The sequence below is a fragment of the Perognathus longimembris genome, chromosome 2 (assembly GCF_023159225.1).
Source record: "Perognathus longimembris pacificus isolate PPM17 chromosome 2, ASM2315922v1, whole genome shotgun sequence".
Lineage (NCBI taxonomy): Eukaryota > Metazoa > Chordata > Mammalia > Rodentia > Heteromyidae > Perognathus > Perognathus longimembris.
This window is the reverse complement of record NC_063162.1, coordinates 60,021,593-60,044,497: the sequence shown is the minus strand read 5'-3', so window position 1 is coordinate 60,044,497 and position 22,905 is coordinate 60,021,593. Positions and strand designations below refer to the sequence as shown.

The 22,905-nt window shown below is 42.9% G+C and overlaps 1 protein-coding gene across 1 annotated transcript in view; it reads right to left on the bottom strand.

Moving 5' to 3' along the window:
- Wdfy4 (WDFY family member 4) overlaps positions 1-22,905 on the bottom strand; it is a 268,449-nt gene that overhangs the window by 107,589 nt on the left and 137,955 nt on the right. The window contains exons 40-42 of the mRNA XM_048339220.1: positions 9,236-9,313; positions 3,476-3,685; positions 300-351 (exon numbers count right to left, since the gene is read on the bottom strand). Of these exons, the coding sequence (XP_048195177.1) occupies positions 300-351; positions 3,476-3,685; positions 9,236-9,313 (340 nt within the window). The remainder of the gene's footprint in view (positions 1-299; positions 352-3,475; positions 3,686-9,235; positions 9,314-22,905) is intronic.

The window sequence follows — 22,905 nt, the reverse complement described above, 5'->3', positions numbered from 1 at the left end:
GATTACAGGCATGAGCCACCAGCACCAGGCTCAAGTATACTTTTAAAGTTTTTCTGATAAAACAAAATTAACCACACTTCCCCTTTTCTAAAACTGTTATTTTAAGTTTACTGCAAAAATTCTTCCCCTGAGTATTCAGGCTTGAACTTCTGAAAGCACCAGCCTTCATGCTACAACTCTAACCCAGCATCATTTTCTTCTCCCACAATATCGAGTTCATACCATTAAAAGAAGATATTGACTAAAGCTACTAATTGCCTTAATTTTATTAAATACACATAAATTAATGAACCTAATACCTTGATTTCCAGCCTTCATTTGAGACATTCCACTCTTTCTGTCTTGGCTGGCCTGAAACAAGAGCAGAGAAAAGAGAAATTAAATCCTGGATACTACGTTCATGGCTCCCTCCCGGCCCACAGATTCACAACCTCCCATATACACAAAATATATTCAGATTACTCAAGAAGCAGGGAAAGGAAAATGTGAAATCCTAAAGGACCACAATAAAATGCAAGTATTAATGTTCCTGAGTTCAAGGGAAAACCCACAGTCTTCCATTAAGCAGGATTTACAGTAATTACCAAAGACAGACCAAGATGGGATTAGAGAACATGCTGAATGTCTGAGCATGGCCTGCCCTGGAGAGGGGCAGGAAGAGGGTGGGGGACAACTAGAGAGCAGACCAAAGCTTCAGAGATAATCTGTCCTTGTTGCCGCACAGCGGGCTGCTTATTCTTCTGGCTTCAGTTTTTAAGAAATTTACCCAGGGAAAGATTTCTCATATCACCAGACACCCACAGATGGACTTAACCAAAAAGACAAATGTCTACTGGATAAATTAAGTACACACACACACACACACACACACACACACACACACACACACACACTGTGCCAATCCTGGGGTTTAAACTCAGAAGCTGGGCAGTGTCCCTGAGCTTCTTTTGATCAAGGCTAGTGCTCTAAGGCTTGAACCACAGCTCAATATTTTTTAGAATAGATTATTGGAGATAAGAGTGTCCTGGCTTTCCTTCCCTGGGCTGTCTTCCAACAGCAATCCTTAGATCTCAGCTTCCTGAGGATTATAAGCATGAGCTACCAGCACCCAACATACATATAAATTTCTCCTTAGGTTTGAGGAGGAGTTTTTAGTATGGATAAAAAAAATGCCAGGGCTACATATTAAAGAACAAAGTTAGCATAGCACCTTGAGATGGATGCAGAAAGTTCAAGTCCAGCACCCCTAGGTTTGCAAAAGTGTCTTTCAGAATATTTTATATTATGAATGTTCAATAAGGACATGAAAAACTGATAGAATGATATTGCCTAGGGTCCAAGTTCATTTCCTCTGCCCATTAAAGGGCAGGAAAGTGTTTAAAAGAGGCAGAACAGACTGACTTGGAAGCAAAAGAAAAATGAAACAGACTTCTTTACCCATGGAGGAGCCCCAGGACCAGGACACCAAAGTCTCTCTCTCTCTGTAACCGGCTGAATCCAGGGTCCCCTGTTCTCCTCCCCCTAGTGACATCTCCTGACCCATCTGTGGAGGAGTGGACAGGTGCTGCTGGGAGTCTTCCGAGGGGTGGTCCCGCCCCTTTCCCCCCTCTGTGGAGCACAGGCACAGAAGTTTCTCTATGATTGGATCTCCTATCTCCATGCACAGATACGGAAAAGACTCCCGATTGGATGGACAGTTAAGGGGACAGTGTTGGACCACAGCCATAAAGTGTACCTGTGTGCACTGGCCCATGTGAACCACTTAGGTCACTGGCTTGAGCTTGCAGTCAAGAGATTTTCATTGTAAAATGTGTTACAGGATTCGTTCATATAATAATGCCCATAGCAATGCAAGTTCTAAGTTCTCAATGACAAAGAATTTGTCCCAGCAGACAATGGCTGTAGTGGTTCTTCCATACCCTGACATCCAGGTGGTGATTCTCTTAAACACTCTTCCATCCTCGCACTCTCCCATCTCTATCTGTGCACCCTGGTTATAGCTACATCCTTCTAAAGCCTTAGTGCCTCTCTTTTGTTAAATTATATCAATAGCAAGTTATGGATCCAGGTGTCCATAATCCTAGGTACCCAGGAAGTTGAGGTCTGAGGATCATGGTTTGAAACCAACTTAGGCAGGAAAGTCCAGGAGACTCTTATCTCTTAATCACCAAAAATCTGGGAATGGAGCTGTGGTAAATCACTAGCCTTGATTTAAAAAAAAAAAAGGCCAGGGGACAAAGCCCAAGCCCTGAGTTCAAGCCCCAGGACTAGCACACATGCACATACTACTCACACACAGAAAGTAAGTTATAGGCTGCACAACTGTGGCCCACACCTGTAACCTTATAGCTATTTGAAAGGCTAAAATTGTTAGGATCATGGTTTAAGGCCAGCCTGGATAGCCTAACATTGGTGAAACCTGCTCAGGCATGAAACTGAGCAGGAAGCGAGACCCTATCTCAAAATAACCAGCATTTCTTACCACCCAGTCATATCACTCTTGGACATTTACCCAGAACATCACAAGCCAACATGCCATAAAGACACTTGCATATTTATGTTCTGCACTATTCACAATAGGCAAGTCATGGAAACATCCCAGATGCCCTACAAAAGATGTGTGGACCCCCAAAACCTAGTACCTATACACAATGGAGTTTTACACAGCCATTAGAAAAAATAAGATTATGTCATTTGCAGGGAAATGAATGGGCCTAGAACAAATCATGTTAAGTGAGGTAAGCCAAGCTCAGAGACACAAACAGCACATGTTTCCTCTCATCTGAGGAAACTAGATCTAAATACACTGGGACATGAGAAATTATACAGTACGCTAAGCATTCAGGCACAGTGAGACCAAAAGAGGACACTCTTCAGTGCAGTGCCTATGTGCATCTGATCATATGTAGTAATATTTACTGTAGTAAACTCCAGGAAATGTAAACAAAAAGTTTGTTCTTTGTTGTTTTCTTTTCTTTTTGTCTTGTTTGTTTATCTGATGGGCCAGGGAGGCACAGAAATGGAGGGACAAAGTGTGCACAAATGCAGTAGTGATAACTCAATAGACACTATGCTGAAAATAAACTATACAACTTGTGGGTGGGAATGGGAGGGAAAAACGGGGAGAGAGCAAGGAAAGGGGTGACATTGTCCAAATAGAAATGTACTCATTACCTGACTTATATAACTGTCACCCCTGTACATTGCCTTGATAATAACAATTTAAATTTAAAAAATAATAATACCCAGCAGAAAATAGGACTGGAAGCATGGTTTAGTGGTTAGAGTGCTCAGAAAGCCAAATAGCACAGTTCAAACCTCAGGACACCAGAAAACAAACAAGCAACAATAAAAATGTTTCTCCATTTACCTATGTAACTCTTGTCTCCTCCCTGTTGAAAGCAAGAGCCAGGATGGCGAACTGGGCCACTTTCCTGCATATTTCCCACTTCCTCTTGCTGTGCCTAAGGCTTACCTTGCCCATACCTGGGCTGGAGACCTCCCACGGAGACAAGCTTCGGATGCGTTTCCTCATGTGAGCAGGTCCTTCTCTCCAATCCAGCTCCCACTGGGGGGAGCATGGCCAGGCTCCTGCCATCTGGCTCCACAAGCCCAGCTCCCCAAAGAGCTGCTCCTGAATCCTGGCCCAGGCACTGGCTGCCTTAAGGTGGCCACATCTCCGCCTCTGGGAAGCAGAAATACAGCATTATCTTTGGATACTTTTTTTCCTTCAAATGGGTATACCAGGTGCTTTGCTGATATTTAAGAATGATTTTCCTCTAGGTAGCCCCCAAGAATGCTCAGAATGTATAGCTCAGGATATATTCTGTGTCCCCTCTCGATCAGGACCAGACCAGGAAAAACCGATCCCAGCTGTCAAACTGCTGGGGAGGGCAGAGAGCAATAGGCCCTGAGAGTCCTAAAGCCAATCTGCTGAGTAGCGTGGACAGCTGTTTTGTACATGGATGTGAAATTTCACCACGGCCCCTACCCTTCGAAATGATGCTGAACATACATCTTCGGGTGGCCTGGACTGGAGGGAGAGTGGAACCAGCAGCCATGCAACAACTGGATGATCTGAGAAAATCCTTCCCAACTCTGACCTCACGGAACCTCCAGCTATTCAATGAGTTGCTTGGCCTGGCTGATGTCTCAGGGCCTTTTAGACCCTAATATCTTGTGATGGTGATGGTGGTGATAGTGGTGTGTGTGTGTGCGCGCGTGTGTGTGTGCGTGCGTTAAATTGTCTTTAAGTAGTTGTACAAAAGGATTTCACTCAACATGTCAGCTTAGGAGTACAATGCACCTTCATCAGTGTCGCTCCTCCCATCATTCTCTCTCTCCCATCTCCCTCAAACCCACCCATCTCCTCAAGTTACCTGATTTCATTTTCACTAACACACTTGCACATTGATTATTATGACTGTATTTACCCACCCTTCTCTCCATTCATCTGTCTCTTTCCCTGGATTTCCCCTTTACAGGCTCCAGCTTCCTGGTAACCATTTTGTTAAGCTGTAAATTAGTTGTTTGGAGCAGTTACACAATTTCAACCCATATGTCAGTCAATATGTTAGTGTATACATGCACATGACCCTCTATATGTTTCATATATGTTTATAATTTAGGTCTAACTTCCACATATGAGAGAAAGCCTGTGCCTTTCCTGTCATTCTTGAATGTCCAAGTATTCTAGGAGGTTCACATAAAGTATAATTTCCTGTGTTAATGACAATAATTCCATCAGTTATTTATGAAATCCTATTTGGTTTTATGGTCTCTGAATCTTTACCAAAAATATATTATAGTGGTGGGGCTGCGAGGGAGGATAAAAGAGGCTGAATATGTTGAAATAAGTCATATGCAACCATGAAAAGTAAACAAAGAAATCTGTTAGGGATACTATTTTGGAGAGCAAAAGGGGCCAGGAGTGTGAGATAAAGGGTGACTGATCGGAATACAGTGTAAACACGAACAGAGATGTAACAATGAAATGCCCCTAATATAAGCTAATATACATTATATAGTATGTTCTATATAATACATGTAATATCTATAATACATGCATGTTACACATTGTATGATACAACCCACACTGCTGCTACAGGCCACAATGAGGCCATATACATCACCTGTCAGGGAAATGTTCTCATCAGGTTTGGATAATTGACTCAATGCTGCAATTACTGACAGCACTGGTGACCAGCAGAGATGCATCAGGCCGAGCTCCTCACCTGCTTCGTCTCATTCTTCTCTACCCAGTGGGCACCATGAATAAAAATGTTCTGTCATCTCCATGAAAGCAGGAACCTAACAGGAGAAGTGGCTTCTCCAGGGGCCAAGGGCAGTCATTAACTATTATGTGGTGGAGTGCTAGCTTTGAGGAAAGTAAGAGAAAAAGAGTTCAAGGACAGTGCCCAAGCCCTGAGTTCAAGCCCTAGGAACCTGGCACAGGAAAAAAAAAATAGGGTGAATGCTCAAGACTCCATTACCCGTGATCTTCAGCCAAAGGTTATTACATCTACATTCTTTTAAATATCAAAAGAGTTTTAAATATTTAAACACTTGGAAAGTATACTCATGGATTAGCTTGAAAAATGCTGATACCTAATCAACAATAAAATTACACAAATTTCTTAAACTCTCCCAACCTCAGTCAGACCCTGTTGATGAAAATGGCTCGGGCTTACATTGCAGGAAGCAGGTGGGATCCGACTCTCAGGGCTCAGCAGGCCCCATCCTCCTGATAGAAGCCTGGCAGGCCCAGGAGAGACCCACATCCCCCCATCTCGAAGATCTGAGAGTCCCCATGCTGTGTCCCCACCTGTTTATAGACATCTGTTAAGTTTCTATTTCCTTGAGGCTGTGTCATTTTCCTGGTGTGACTCCTAGTGGCAACAGTCTCATTACTCTCCTCAGAACTGATTCTCCCCCTAAAATTCCCACAGTTCATGTAGTTGGCTCACGTGACTGCCCATGTGACCTATGTGACTGCTCTTAAAGTTTTGTTTAAATTCCTCTCACACCTGTCCATTGCTGCTGCCTCCATCCCTGCTTGGAGCAGACTGGCAGGTCTGTCCCACAATACAGCCTTGAGCCCATATCAGACACTCGCCTCTCATTTCTTAAACCAGCAGGAATGTCAATTTATTGTTAAGATGCTAATCAGAGTGTTTGATAAATTAGCTCCTCCCCCTCTACTGCAACTGAAGTAACACACTGAGTCTATATGGGTCCTGAGGTGAGATGCCTGTCCAGCAAGCACAAAAGGGCATCATGGCCTCTGGGCAGGGTGGACAGCAATGCTGGGGTACCTAGGCACCTGCAGTAAAACCCCAGTGCAACTGGAAAAACCAGACCTGCTGGCTGACCCCTTTAGCAGCCACCAGATATCACAGTCAAACCCCATCCCACCTCCTTCCTCTGTAATGAAGTCTCACCCCCATCACTCAGGGTATTCTGGAAGGCTTGTCCAGGTGCCACAACCCAGGAACCCCTAATCCCAGCAAGCATGCTCTAAAGTATGCTTGGAAAGATGGAATTTGATAAAGAGAGCAGTGCCTCTCCTGACTCTTGACTCTGGCACCACATCTCATCTACCTCCATAGGTACACTAATGGTTCCTTCCACTTCACCAATCCTCAACCCCCACAGTTAAGCTAATGATCCTTCCACCCCACACAGATAAGCTAATGGTTCCTTCCATCCCACCAAGCCTCACCCCCCCATAGGTATACTAATGGTTCCTTGCCCCCAACCAAGCCTCACTACCCCTACACACAGGTAAGCTAATGGTTCCTTCCACTCCACCAGGCCTCCACAGGTTTGCTAATGGACCCCCTCCCCTCACAGTAGAATATCCCAGTTTGGTGCCAACTCCTGTTCTGTGGATACTTCTTCACCTAAATCTCTAAGTTTTAAATTCCTTCAAGGCAAAGCTGTAACATAATTGCTGCATTTTCTACACCTTGCATAGATTTTAGAACAAAGAAGTTGCTCATAAATAATACAAACCCTAAAGTTTTAACACTGCATGCCTTGTTTTCTAGGGAGTTATCATTCTTGAAAGTCTTATCAATAATATCAACTAAAAATGAAGTTCTTAACTAGCATGTAACCATATGCAGGGTATCTATTTTCTACTTACACTGTCCTGTCCAGATGCTTTCACACAGACTATTATTTCATCTTTAGTTTGAAAATGCTCTGCTGGTTAAAAAAGGAAGAGGAAGGAGGGAAGGAGGAGGAAGAGGAGAAGGAGGAGAAGCAAAAGAAGAGGAAGAAGGAGGAAGAGGAGGGGAAGAAGGAGGAAAAGAAGTAGAAGAGGAAGAAGGAGGAGGAGGAAGAGAAAGTGAAAAGAGGAGGAGGAAAGAAAGGGAGGGAGGGAGGGAAAGAGGGAGAAAGGGAGGGAGGGAAGGAGGGAGGGAGGGAAGGAAAAAGGCAGCTCTGACTGTCCTGATTGCCCTTGATGTTGACCATGAAGGGATCAAGCCTACTAAGGTGCTATAAAGACTGAACCTGACCTCATCAGGTTGCCTTTATCAATCCACTGCACTTAGGATAGAAAGCAAAATCCCTAATTGAGCACAAGCCCAGTGGGCTTGGCCCTGCTTCATCTTCACCTTGTGTTTCCCAGCCCAAGTCTCCTAGCCAATTTTTCCTCTCGTAATCAAGACATCCAACTTTTTCCTGCCACACTAAATAAACAAGGCCACACTAAAGCTACCAGCACAACTATGTTCACTGCAGCATTATGCACCATAGTAAGATATGGAACTGACCCAGATGCCCCTTGGTAGATGAATGGATCAAGAAAATGGGATATATGTGTGTGTATACATACATATATATGTATGTGTGTGTGTATGCTTTCATCAGAAAGAATAACATCTCCCCATTCGTAAGGAAATAGAAAGAGTTGGAAAAAAATCTTATTAAGTGAAGTGAGCCAGACCCAAAGAAACAAGAGTCCATGGTTTCCTTCATTGATAATAATTAGTATATGTCAAGCATAGTCCCAGCAGAGGATCACAATAGCTCAATAGCTATGTACATATGACCATAAAAGATGAAGCTAAGTGAAATGAACTCCAAGAAAGGCAACAAGAGTTATTTTTTGTTGTTTAGGTTTGTTTGTTTTTAATGTACTGTATGAATTTATTTCCTTTTACTTTCATTTTTTCTTCCTTTGGTTTATTCCCTGCTATCCCTGATTTTGGTACCCTGTATCTTGTATACGTGTTTATCTGATTTGGGAAAGGGAAGGGAAATAACAAAATGGTGAGACAAAGGACAAAGGGTGAGCCAATGTAACAGTGTTGGAAATGAACTTTATAACTTGGGGGAAGGGGAGTTGGGGGGAATGGGGGGGAGAAAATGAGGGACAGGGTAACACTAATTGACAAGAAATGTGCTCATTACCATATTTATGTAACTGTAACCCCTCTGTATATCATCTCTACAATAAAATTAAATTTTTTTAAAGAAGAAGAAAGACATGTGTCCTGAAAAAGCAAATACTTGGGGAAACAACTCCTCCTGGCAAAAAGGGCTCATCTCAAGGATGGCAGAGCACATCCTTTCTTTGAAGAGAGGCCCAAACACAACAATCAAAGTTCGATGAGCTGACATGCAGTCTTAGAGTCCCTGAGTAATAAAATAAAACACCTTTAGTGATTAACTGTCCTAGGTGGGAGAACAAAGAAAAACATGTACCTGAGAATAACTTTAAGTCCAACCCTACTTTTTATCACATATGTCCCCCATGTCAAAGCACTCAGGTGTCTGCCTTTGAGCACCTACACTCTGTTAGAGTGTGCCTCTGTCTTTCTGCTTCTCTCTTGCCTGCTTGCTCAATGAAGCTCTGCCAGGTTATCCTACCATTGTCACTTGTCCTGAAATTCTTATTCTGTGATTGAAGTCAAGGACCTGGGACTAAAACCCTAAATGGAAGGTCTCTACTTCTAGAGGGAACCTCACAAACTCTGCCTGGAAATGGTGACAGCCCCAGCTCTGAGCAGGGTGGGAGACACCCTGGGCTCTTCCAGGGGAGGAAGGAGAGCAGGGCTGTAGGCCTGGGTCCTCGCTGCTGAGCTAGGAGCACTAAGCCCTTGAATCAGCTCCATAGACCACTGGTGACTACTTATTGATGTAAAAAAGGCAGTTATACTTTTTTATTTGATCCATGGTGGGTTCAAGTCTATTCTGTAGAGACAATATACTCTTTGCTTCTTACCTGGACATGGTCTTTATATAAAGAGGCATAGAGTTCCTGTCCTCTTCGTCGGTAGTTCTCTATGCAGGATACAAAATCCTGGAGAGAGACAAAGAAAACCACAGCTCAGTGCTACTTGTGAGCTAAGCTAAGTTCTTCCCCATTCACCAGCTGCCAAGGGGATGCTGCTCAGTCAGTAGTAGCCTCATGAATGAGAGATCCATTTATGGGAATCCGTCACACACTAACATGTTTGCTAGCATGGGTTACCTCCTCTTCCTCTAGAAATGGGCTCTGCCTTCCTTTCTCCCAAGAATAAATAAAAAAAGTCAACATTTAAATAAATAGCCTTAATAAAGCAGAGAGCCATCCAGAGCTGGTAAAACTTACAGAGCCAAGATTCTGGAAAGAAAACTCATTCCTTAAAGACAATAAAAATATTTTTTAAAAAGATAAAATACAAATGCCCCACTACAGATGAATGGATCCAAAAACTGTGGTATCTGTACACAATGGAATTCTACACAGCTATTATAAATGATAAAATAATGGCATTCACAGGGAAATGTTGAGCAAGACAAGCCTAGAACAGAGAGACAAATGGGGCACAACAAAGAAAACAACATCCAAGATACCAATTCACAGTGAGACCAAAAAAGGTCAGTCTTGGGAGAAAGGCACCAAAAAGTAAGGCGATAAGATATAAAACATACCAATTATATTTCAAAATAATGACTATATATTGAAATAAAAAGCACAATGCCATTTAAATATCCGAGATACTTAGCTGCAAATCTAACAGAACACAAATAGGACTGATATGCTGTAAATTATGAAATGCAGGTGAAAAAAGTTAAAGACTAGCTAAATACAGGAAGGATATACCATGTTCATGGATGGGAAGGCTCAACACTGAATGATATCATTTCTTCCCAACTTGAGAAATGAAAGGTATAATATAGTCCCTATCAAAATCCCAACAAGATTCCATGTAGATAAAGATAAGATTTTTTAAATAAAATCATATCAAATAGAAAAGGAATAAAAAAACAGAACCAATTTTGAAAATTATGACTAAAATGAAAAGAATCATTTTCACAGATTTCAATATCCTACAACTATAGTAATGAAAAATGTATATAGCTGCGAAAGAAACAGGAGGAAGGAAGGAAGGGAGGGAGGGAGGGAGGGAGGAAGGGAGGGAGGAAAGGAGAGAGGGAGGGAGGGAGAGAGGGAGGGAGGGAAAGAGGGAGGGGGAGGGAGCGAGGGAGGGAGAGAAAGAGCAAAAGGAAAGCTATCTAAAGAATAGCTTTTGGAACTTCAGAAATCTTTACATTTCTTGGGTAGAAATGTATATATTCACATTGGGGCTTGCTACTTTACTTTATTCATTTGTGTATTTGCTCTTTTTGCAATCACATACATTTACCTGTAAAGTGCCATAATTTTGTTCTTTCTCATGAATAATACTACATTGTGAATATGAATACCACATTAAAAAATCCATTCACAAACTGTAGGGCAGCTCAGCTATTCTCATAGCCTAGTGCTGCAATGATCATAAATGCCTCTATTGTATCCTGACTTTTATTCCTTTATACTTATTCCCCAAAGTGATATGACCAGACGATATGGTAGTTTTATTTTTAGTTTTGAGGGTACTCCCTACTGATTCCCACAAGAGGCTGCACTAGCTTACCTCCCCACCAATAGTGTATAAAGGTTCCTTTTCCCCAGCATCCTTGTCAGTGTTTCTTATTTGTGGCTAGCTTTTTTACAGTTAGCATGCACTAACAACCTTGACGAAAAAGTAAAAATCATAGGTTTTCTTAAAATGGGAAGTTTACATAAAGTACTCTTTTCTTTTGGTGCTGGTCCTGATCTCAGGGTCTAGTTGATGTCCCTGAGCTTTTTTGCTCAAGACTAGTGCTCTACTACTTGAGCCACAGCTCCATTTCTACCTTTTTGGTGGTTAATTGGAGGTAAGAGTCTCACAGACTTTCCTGCCTGGACTGGCTTCGAACCACAATCCTCAGATCTAAGCCTCCTGAGCAGCCAGGATTATAGATTTAACAGCACTCTTGAATAAACAAACAAACAAGTAAATAAAGTGTGACAGCTGTTTCAAGCAAAAGCTCTTGTGTAATTGGTACACATTGAGCAGAACCAACAGCTTCTGTCAGAGAGGGTAGTTTTTATTTGAAAGAACAAAATAGATTGATAGGCAAAATTATGATCAAGAACAGTTGATTATCGAGTAGATAAATTCTTGAAAAATGAACAACAGGGTCTGCTATCTCAAATAAAATAAGTGATGGCATTTGCTGACCAAGTGTGAACAAAGTTGACCTTTCAAGCAAACATATAGAATTGTTGAAAACGTGTTCATGCTTCTGTGAGCTTTGGCAATTTCCCATTCGTTAAAGATCTCTCTATTCCATCTTGCATGACAGATGTGAACAATTGGGAGCACGGGTTCAAATGTCTATCCCAAGTGCAAGGTAAACCAAAACAGTGTCATATCACAGACTAAAAGTATTCCACTGATAAAAAGTACAAATATTCTTTAAGAAATCACTTCTTAGCCAAGCTCATGCATGTAATCCTAGCTACTCAGGAGGCTGAGCTCTGAAGATCATGGTTTGAAGCCATTCTGAGCAGGAAAGTCCATGAAACTCTTATCTCCAATTAACCAGCAAAAAACCTTAAGTATAGCTAAAGCTCAAGTAGTAGAGCAATAGCCTTGAACGAAAGGCTCAGGAACAATGCCCAGGCCCTGAGTTCAAGCCCTAGGAGTGGCAGATATTTGTTGACTTTGGATACAGTATCAAAGAAAAATATCTATAATCTTTTTCTGAAAAGATTACTAAAATACCCCTTCCTTTTCTAACTCTATGCTTGTGGGAGGTAAATTTTATTCAATATTTTGGCCCCCCAAAATCCCATACATGATTTATGAATCATGCAATGAAGAAACAGACACAAGAATTCGATGTTCTTATATTAAGTGCTATAGGTAGTAAAACAAACAAACAAAAATTGATAAAGCCAGGTGCTAGTTACTCATGCCTGTAATCCTAGCTACTCAGGAGGCTGAGATCTGAGGGTTCCAGTTTGAAGCCAGTCCATGCAGAAAAGTCCATGAGACTCTTCTCTCCAAAAAACTACTCAAAAAAAAAACCCAAGAGTGGCACTGTGGCTCAAGTGGTAGAGTGCTAGCCTTAAGCACTAAGAGGCTCAGGGACAGTACCCAGGCCCAGAGTTCGAACTCCAGGACCAGAAAAAAATTCAATAAAGCATCAAATCATATTAGTCTTTTCACAATCTTTGCATTTTAAAATATATAGTCAATTATCTTAAAACATCTTTACCAAGAAGCATTATTTTCATGTAATTGTCACTCCTCTGTATAACTACAAAACAATAATAATAATAATAATAATAAAATCCTTAAGTGATTAATCAAATTAAAATTCTGCTTCAATTCCTTTTATGGTAAACATCAGTAGTTATAACCTACATAAACAAAAGCTATTGGAATTAATCTTTTATTTTTTTTGGCCAATCCTGGGGCTTGAACTCAGGGTCTGAGCACTGTCCCTGGCTTCTTTTTGCTCAAGGTTAGCACTCTAGCTCTTGAGCCACAGCACCACTTCTGGCTTTTTCTGTTTATGTGGTGCTGAGGAATCAAACCCAGGGCTTCATGCAAGGCAGGCACTCTACTGCTAAAGCCATATTCCCAGCCGCCTCAATCATTTTTAAGAGGGTACAGAGGTCTCCAAACAAAATATTTCACAAGTATTCTTTGAATGAATTATCACTTTATACGATGATTTCAGTACATCTTTTCCTTTTGGCAAGAATTTGAACTGAGAGCCTCACACTTACTAGGCTGACGTTCAACTCTGAATCACCGTTAGACGTGTGTTTCTCCTGCCTATTTTTCAGATACAGCATCACTTCCTGCCCGGAACCCTCCCTGTACTTAGATTGGCTTGGGATAAAGGCGCATGCCATGGCACCAGGCTTTCCTCCGTGGAGATGGGGTCTCATACACTTTTCTGTCCAGGTTGGCCTGGAGCCACAGTCCTCCCAATCTCCGCATTCCAAGTAGCTTGGGATGAGAGATTCTCTTGCCATGTGCCCAGGTATGGGTTGAGAAGGAATCTCATAAACTTTCCTGCCTGGGCTACCCTTAAACTGTGATCCTCCTCATCTCAGCCTCCCAAGCAGCTAAAATTACAGGTGTGAACCACCAGCATCCAGCTAACTTCAATAAATCATGCAAACTCTTAAATTATTAAGGGGCTGGGAATATGGCCTAGTGGCAAGAGTGCTTGCCTCGTATACATGAAGCCTTGGGTTCAACTCCCCAGCACCACATATACAAAAAACGGCCAGAAGTGGCACTGTGGCTCAAGTGGCAGAGTGCTAGCCTTGAGCAAAAAGAAGCCAGGGACAGTGCTCAGGCCCTGAGTTCAAGCCCCAGGACTGGCCAAAAAAATAAAAATTAAATTATTAAGAGTTAAGCCAAACCAAAGAAGTACACATGATGTTATTCTATTTGTACAAAATTTAAAATGTGAGAATACGATATTAGATGTCAGAGAGTGGTAAATTTGGGGGAGGAGGCAGATAGTGACTGGAAAGGGACACAGATGCTCCTGGGGTGCCATTAATAATGTATTAAAAAGACAAACAACTACAAAAGCAATACTTGCAAAACTGTTTGGTGTAAGTGAACTGAACACCTGGGGGGGGGGAGGGAAAGGGGGAGGAGGGAGGGGGGTATGAGGGACAAGGTAACAAACAGTACAATAAATGTATCCAATGCCCTAACATATGAAACTGTAACCTCTCTGTACATCAGTTTGATAATAAAAATTTGAAAAAAAAATTCTGACTAGCAGTCACATGTCCACTTTATTAAAAAATTTTATTCTGCACATTTGTGACTTAGAATAGTTTCCCTTTGTATAATATACTTAAAAATACTGAAGTGTTTATTGGCAAAGACTAAAATATATGAAAACAATATAAATTTTAAAATCTAGTTGCCATTTGGGAGTTATGAGAATAGGATGATTTTTTTCTTTCCTTTTTCTTTTCAGTTTTAAAAGTTTCTTCAATATTGATTTTGCATTGTTCACACACATTTACAAGTAAAGCACATTAAGAGGATTGATTACAAGTAACATAAAATGCTGAAAAATTTGACTAATTCCCATCCCCAGCAGAACCCCAGACTGGTTTTGAATATGAGGCTTTGGAGACAGGAAGCAGGAGGAGAAAGCTCTTGGGGAGAGGAGATTGGCCACAAAGCAGCTGCCTTAGAAAAAGCAAATGTGCTGTCTTGCCACAGAGGGATGGGCCTTGCCTGATGACTCTGGGGCCTCAGTGGGCCCTGAGCAGGGAGCTGGGGCAGGCTGACTTCAGCATAAGCTGGGGAAAGAGAGTCCCATTGTTTCAATGCTGAGAATGAAAGGCAGGATGGTAGAACATTGAGAAGCAAGACCACATTGGTTCTTGGCCCCAAGTAAGCCATATTACATGACCAAATCACTTAATCTTCCAAGGATTTGATTTATCATCTTTCAGATGAGGCTACTAGTATCTCTTTTCTTCATCTGCAGAAATGTTCTAAACCGGGCTGGGAATATGGCCTAGTGGCAAGAGTGCTTGCCTCGCATACATGAAGCCCTGGGTTCGATTCCCCAGCACCACGTATACAGAAAATGGCCAGAAGTGGCACTGTGGCTCAAGTGGCAGAGTGCTAGCCTTGAGCAAAAAGAAGCCAGGGACAGTGCTCAGGCCCTGAGTCCAAGGCCCAGGACTGGCAAAAAAACCCCAAAAAACAGAAATGTTCTAAACCTAGGAAGAGGTTGTAGAATGAAAACCCTTCATATGCTGCAGAGGGCTCTCCTAGTGAGTCTGGTGGGAAGTAAAGCATTGAAGCCAGAGAAATTATCAATTGCAAAAAGAAAAATAAAATGACCTAAAGAATGCCTTCAAAATGAGCACTTACAAAGCCAAGCACTGGTGGTGCTCGCCTCTAATCCTAGCTTAGGCGGCTGAGATCTGATGATTGTGGCTCTAAGCCAGCCTGGCTGGGCAGGAAGTTCCGTAAAACTCTTGTCTCCAATTAACAATCAAAAAGCCAGAAGTAGAGGTGTGACTCAAGTGGTAGAGTGCTGGCCTTCAGCGAAAAAACTAAGGGATAATGCCCAGGCCCTGAGTTCAAGCCCCAGTGCAGTCGCAGGCACACACACACACACACACACACACACACACACACACACAGAGCAGTTATTTGGGAGAACAGGAAGGAAAATTGATCAACGTCATGTCAATGGGTTTACCTAAGCATACAGAAAACACACATACTTGTTATTCCTTGGTCTCTTCTCTTAGCCTTACTTTTAGTTAACTAATGTGCCCAAAAGGCCCATAGTCAAAAGGCTATGTGTGTGTGCATATACACACACACACACTCTAGTACTGGGTTTTGTACTCAGATCTAGGTGTTATCTGTTAGCTTTTACACTTAAGGCTAGCACTCTTAGCACTTGAGCCACAGCTCCACTTCCAGCTTTTTGGTGATTGACTGGAGATAAGAGTCTCATGGACTTTCTTGCCCAGGCTGGTTTTGAACTGCAATTCTCAGATCTCAGCTTCCTGAGTGAAGGATTGATTCCCACCCTGTTTCCTCAGGTGCATTCAGATGCCAGGCAAGCCAGCAAAGATAAGTGCAGACTGCCCAACTCCAGCAGGAAGTCTACCTAAGCCTGGCTATAAACATTACATGGTGAGCCCAACTGAAAAAGTCCCCACCTCTTTTGACCTAATGGCTTTTTTTCATTAACCTCTGCTTCCTTGCTTAGACCTCATAAAAACCCAACTCTCGTCTCAGGTTTACACACAGTCTCTAAGCCCACAGGAAGTCTGTGTCCCTCGCTGCACTATCTCAATAAATAGTCCTCGGCCTGTGGAAGATCAAATCCGGCCTGTTTCTTTCCTTTCTCCTCCATTTTCCTAACACTGAGCAGCTAGTTATTAAAGGTAGAAGCCACTGGCTCCTGGCCAACAAAATGTTTTTCATGTGAATACCACAGTGAACATTTGGCATCCTGACCAAATTATATTATGGTTACTCCTCATTTTTCAACATGAGACACTGAAGCCACACAAGGAAGAGTAACCACCAATACAGGAAGCGGTGGTGGGATGAAGAGTCCTTGGGCTTCCTCAGTATGTATCTCCATCCACAGTGCTGAGCTTGCATGCTCTCACTTGCCTCTGGATCCTTATGCTCTGGAAAATTGGCACACTCTGGATGTAGAGACGGGGAGGAAGGAGATGTGGGTCAGTTCAAGGGCAAAGGCCCATCTGCCTGGGCAGCAATGAATGTGGTACATCGATCAGGGACAAATTCAGAGCAGAGTGCTGCATTGCTTATTGGAACGAAATGGCCTTTGCTTAGCAACTGCCAGTGCATGAAATACTTTGAGAAGCTTTCAAGTAGAACAAAGGGGCTGCAAAGACTGTGTGGGGATTTGAGAGGGAAATGGAACTGGTGCTGAGTACCCTGCTCAGCTTCAGCTTCAGGATATGGATTTAATCTTGGAATGAAGAAAGGGGCACATTGCATCATGAGGGTTGGTTTTAAGAGAGCTGATCACACTTGGATCACCATTTTGCCAAGAGCACCCTCTAGGGCTGGACAGCAGCTGGTGACATTCCTGTCCAAGATGTCCCACAGGAATCACCCACTATCTGTTGATGAAGTCATCCTGTTTGTTGGAGTGCTTAGCCCTGTAATCAGTATGTGGTCTCACAAAATGAAGGCCAGAACCAGAAGGCATCTGCCCAGATCCCTTTCAGAAAATTGATACTAAGATATGTGTTGTTAGAACAGGGGAGGTGAGTGGGAGGGGGCAGACAAATGGAGAAAGGAAGGGTGGGCAAATGCAGTCATCCTATACAATGTTTACATGTGACAATGGAACCAGGTAACTGATGGGACAGGTGGGGTTGAGAGATGGACAAGAAGGATGGAAGGGGTGACAGATGCATTGTACTCACAAACTGACACATGTTAAATTGAAATTGAGTTGAAATCCCTTCGTATAACTATTTAAATATAGTAGCAGCTCACACTTGTAATACTAGCTACAAAGGAGGCTGAACACTGAGGACTTGGGGTCAAAGCCAGCTCTGGCAGGAAAGTCTATGAGACTCCCATCGCCAATTAACCACCAAAAACCTGAAAGTAGAGCTGTGGCCCAAGTGTAGAGGGCTAGCCTTGAGCAAAAACAAGCTCAGGGACAGCACACAGGCCCTGAGTTCAAGTCCCAGGACCAGCACACACACACACACACACACACACACACACACACACACAATGATAATAATAATAACAAAAGATGACAGTGTGAGTTCCAGCTTTTCCGTGGAAGGGCCTGTAGGAAGGATGCTGTCTTAAACCACATTGTATCATATCATTAAATATCATATCATGTTAATATCACTTAGTCTTTTCACTCACCTTTTCACTGCCAGTAATGTTCATCCAAGGAAATCATAAGAGAAATGCACAAATACTCGGTGGGCAACATCTTTTACCAGCCTATTTATAGTAGCACAAAATGAAACAGTTTAACTATTCCTACAGGGAAGGATGCTTTTTCCCTTTGGTGGAGCACCATGCAGCCACCACAAATTGTGCCCACAAAAATCCAAGGGTGGGCACCACCCTGGACAAAGGCTAGACCCCAGCTTCCTTTTGCCAACATGAGCAGACGACTTTGTCTACAACCTGCACAACCGTTCACAGAAGCCCTGGTGTCCAAAAAAAGACTTAACGACATAGAACTGTGTTCTTACCATATTGCCATTTGGGGAAGTTTAGAAAACAATAGACTACCAATAACAATTAAATCTGTGTATATTTATTTGCACGTGGAGAAACACTAAAACAAAATATAATGTGCTAGTCATTCGTGCTCCTCATAAAAGAGTTGTCGTACTGGCTTCCTGTAGGTATTCTGCCACCTTGGGGCTAGGTGGAGGCAGGCAGACTTGTGTAGAAGTTTTACGGGCTAGTGAATAATTTGCTAACCTCTTTTATAACTCTGCCATGGAACACAACATTCTGGACAGAGGCTGCTCCATAGCCAGAGTTGTTGAGCCAGGATTAGCACACAGTCCCTGACCAATTCACAACACAGTTGGAATACAAGGAAGAAATCTGATTGTAGGTAGTTAGATTCAGGAGTGCTTATTCTACAGCATAGCTGAACTCTTTCTGAGCAAGACACATCCAAAAAATGACGGGAAAGGTTAGATTCAAATTGTTTTAAAATCATCATGAGGGCAAGTGGGATGAAGTGAATGCTCAATAGGTTTCATCTAGTATGCACACACAAAAATGCAAAAAGGAAAAGACATGTGCAGGAGATTAAGAAAGCTGCAGTGCAGGCAAGTAAGAAGCTAGTTAAATACCATTAGCAAAATGTTGGAACAATTTGAACCACAAGACAAGTAACTTAATGGGCTCAAGGGATGATAGCCCAAGTCTGAAATAAATATGGACAAGTGCCTACTTGTCCATAAATAAAACTCTGAATAAATACATAAATGAAGAGAAAAGGCATATGTTCCTTATAGAACTGTTGTAAGATGTAGACATTGCCCCCTACAGGAAGTGGAATTTAATGCTCACCACTTTTGAAGGTGGAAAGGTGTTTTACACAAAAGAATCCATCAAGAAAAAAAAGAGAAAGTAATCACTTTCAGGATGAGAAGAGGTTCAGACACACCCTGAATCAGGCTAACATAACCTGAGATGATATCACAAGGACATCATGTATGCTGGTACGACTGCAACAGGACAATTACCCCACCTCTCCAGTCTCACTTCCCTCATCTGACAACCCCAGGTAAACCATGAGAAAAACATTACATGAACTCAATTTGACATTCTACAAATTGTCTGCTCAGTGCATCTCAAAACTGTCAAGACCATGAAAAGAAAAAAACCATGGGAAATCTCCAGATCTGTCACACAGCAGAGGAAGCTGGAAAGACAGGCTAGCTTTGGCACCTTGCACCCCCAGCTTAGTGAAAAAAATCCAAAGTCAGGCATTTTGTTAACATCCATGTGCCTTTGTCAGCCTCTTAGCTGTGATAGGTGTAACATGATCAAACTGCCTCACAATCTCACAGATACAAGGCTCATTCTTCCCACAGCTCTGGGCAACACCAGCGTTTCTTTCCTTGTTGAGCCTTTCTGCCTTTTCATGTAAAGGAAGTACTGGATGGCTTCTCTTTGGCATCTTCAACTTGCTTTCCTCCTAAGTCTTGTGCTCTCACACCAACCAGTAAAATAAGGTTGCTAGAGCACCAACGTCTCATTAACCAGTGATCAATTATGACTGGAGATCAGGTAATGATTGATGATTGGTAATCATTACCAATGGATGGTAACGAATTCTATAAAAGCAGCACCACCACCATGATGGCTATTGATTGACTCAGGGTGCTAGGTCTACGCATCATAATCATAATTGTACCCAAGGGATAACTCACTTCCTGGGTGACAGAGTGAGATGGCACAAAACTTTTATCTCCAAAACACTACTGAGTATAGCAGTGTGCAGATGAAAGCTTGCAAATTGTTCATTTCTGGAATTTCCCATTTACTATTTCCAGATCATCGGTTCCTGCAATGGAACACAGGGTTAGGGGGGGCTCCTGTATCTAAATGGTATGCATAGTATGCTTCTCCCAGAGAAGGCTGACAGATCTTCAAATACAACTTTGTAGTAGAGACCCAGATGAAGTTAAATAAGAGAGACAACTAATAATAAAGAAAAATTTCATAAAATGCTTTCCCTCTTTGTTAGTAAACCACATACAGGACCCAGGTCTGTGCCCATACAGTGTCAGCAGCCTGTGATGAAGGCGGTCCAGCATGTGCTGAGCGACATAGCAGCCTGCGTGCTGCTCTCTGCTGTAGCCATGGTCCAAGGGTCTTTGGGGGATGTCTTTGGACAACTCAGGCCAGGAGATGCTCTCTGTGAATGCCCAGATAATTGCACTTTTCTCTGCTGTGGAAGCAGAGCCTCTGGATCTTTAATAAATGTCAAGCAATACCAGAGTAATAATCATATTTCCAGCAATAATGACAAACAACTGGGGCTCAGAGTAGGTGAAGAGGGACCAGATCACCACAGCACAATTCATCTCTTGTTAAATTCACTCACATATTAATTTCTAAGATGAACAGTGGTTTCTAATTTGTCCTTTTTTTTGAACTGTGATGTTTTTATTAAATTCAATCGTCATGAGTACATGGAGAATGACTGCTTGGGAAAAAAAAAAGTAACAAGAACACCACCCTCTGGTGTAACAAGGATGAAAGCTTTACGATTGCTGAGGAGGCACACTCCCTTCCTCTTCCCCTTCCTCGCTGGGTGTCAGGGCCTCTGCAATTGCTGGGGCAGGCATGCTCCCTTCCTCTTCCCCTTCCTCTTCCCCTTCTTCCCTGGGTGTCAAGGCTTTTGTGATTGCTGGGGCAGGCACGCTCCCTTCCTCTTCCTCTTCCCCTTCCTCTTCCCCTTCTTCCCCGGGTTTCAAGGCCTTTGTGATTGCTGGGGCAGGCACACTCCCTTCCTCTTCCCCTTCCCCTTCCCCTCCTTCTTCCCCTTCCTTGCTGGGTGTCAGAACCGCTGTGCAGCAAAGGAGGATGAGGCCTCAGCCTCAGGCCTCTTCCTGTGTGCTGGCCCATTCACACCATACCTTTCTCAGCCACATGCTCAGAAATAAGACTCAGACTTTCTCCAACAGGAACACAAACTAAGAAATCAGAGGAGAGGAGTCTGACACATGAGGCACTGTGAGGACATGTGCCTTCTCCCAAACTCTTGTTAGAATGTCCCAACAGGTCATATCTCAAGGCACATTATGAGAAGAGAAAGAGACCCAGAGGGATATCCAGAAGGAGCTAGCTACAGGTCAAAATGTAAGCAAGAGGCTCTGAAAGAAGCCCAACTAATCCTTCCTCTTTATTCTTGCTTGATTGTTTATGGAACTGGAAGAAAGCAATTGCATCTAATGTGTGGCACTGTGATAGGGCAACAGAAACTAGTCACAGGTCAAGAATCCTTTATCTTAATAGATTGGAACCAGTGTGATTTGGACTTCAGATTTTTCACAGTTTGGAGTATCTGCATTGACAGAATGAAATGATATAGAGATATCTCCTGTATATAAACATGAACATTGCTGAGCACTGGTGGCTCACACCTGAAATCCTAGCTACTCGGGAGGCTGAGATTGAAGGATTGTAGTTCAAAGCCAGCCTGGACAAGAAAATCAGTGAGACTCATCTCCAGTTAATCATCAAAAAGCCAAAATGTAGAGCTTTGGCTCAAGTGGTGGAGTACTAGCCTTGATCTGAGAAAATATCAGGGACATTACCCAGACCCGAAGTTCAAGCCCCAGGACTAGAAAAACAGAAACAGAAACAAAGCCCAAAGAACATGAAACTTGTCTCTGATCATATGCATCTTATCCACCTTGCTTAAAGCCAATCTCATACGGTAGTTCCGGGGCACCTGTGTACTATGACCTTGTTACATGAGGTCAGGTGTGGATTCGTACACTGGGACCCTTGTTTGGAGCATTTGGGACATCAGATTTTTCAAAGAAAGATGCTCAACCCTTTCAGTTATTTGCACTCTGAATAATGCCTCATGCTGGGCAAAGGCACTAAATGCTGCAACTGGCATTTCACAGGAAGAATGAGACTACAGTTCAGGGTAAAGAATTCCTTCTTAGGATTTTAGGAGAGCAACATAACCCTGGGGCCAACACTGTCCATAGCTGCCAGCTTTCAGAGTAGAACCTTGGGTCTGCCAGCTTTCAGAGTAGAACCTTGGGTCTGGGTTCTCAGAAAGGTACTGGCTGCCCTCAGGGGCCCACAGTAGGATCTTCCTAAGGCCCCCCCACTCCACCCCTGCCCCCTGAAGGCCTGCCCCAGGCAGCTGCACACACTTCTCACCCTGGCAGTCTTGGGGCCCACACCAGCACTGCCAACAGATACCCAATGTTAGGCTGCATGAAGTTCCCGAGACATGTGGTCAGTAGTCACCTCTCTCCTTTGGCCTGAACCCTCATAGGTGCTGTGTCACTGTGACATAGATAGACCTGGGTTCTGCCTAGCTGGTTCTGGGTTTCTTCCTAAGGTGTTTGCTGGCCTTAGGGCCTTAGAGATGAGCACAGAGCCTGGGGCTTGCCCACCAGGAACTTAGAACTCTTCCAGAGGAGGGGAATGGTAAAGGAGAAAAATTTGTCTCCTAGAAAGGCGTTGCCCAGGCTGGGAAGGGTGTGGTGGGTCATCAAGTAGAACAGCACTCTTGAGACAGAGGAGAAGGGTTTGATCAATAGAAAGAGGGAATCCCCAAGTAGGAGACTCCTCCAATAGAAGGAAACTCCCAGTTCCCCAAAGGCAGAGATAGGTGAAAATGGTACATTTTGCAAAACAGGAAAGTGGTTCTCTCAGGAGCAAAGGCTGTGCAATAAATGAACTTGGAAATGCAGTCAGGATCAGTGATACAGATCTTACCTCTCTACTATTATGGGTCCCAACAATGTTATGTTTGTTTTTGTGCCTACCCACGAGCTCAGGG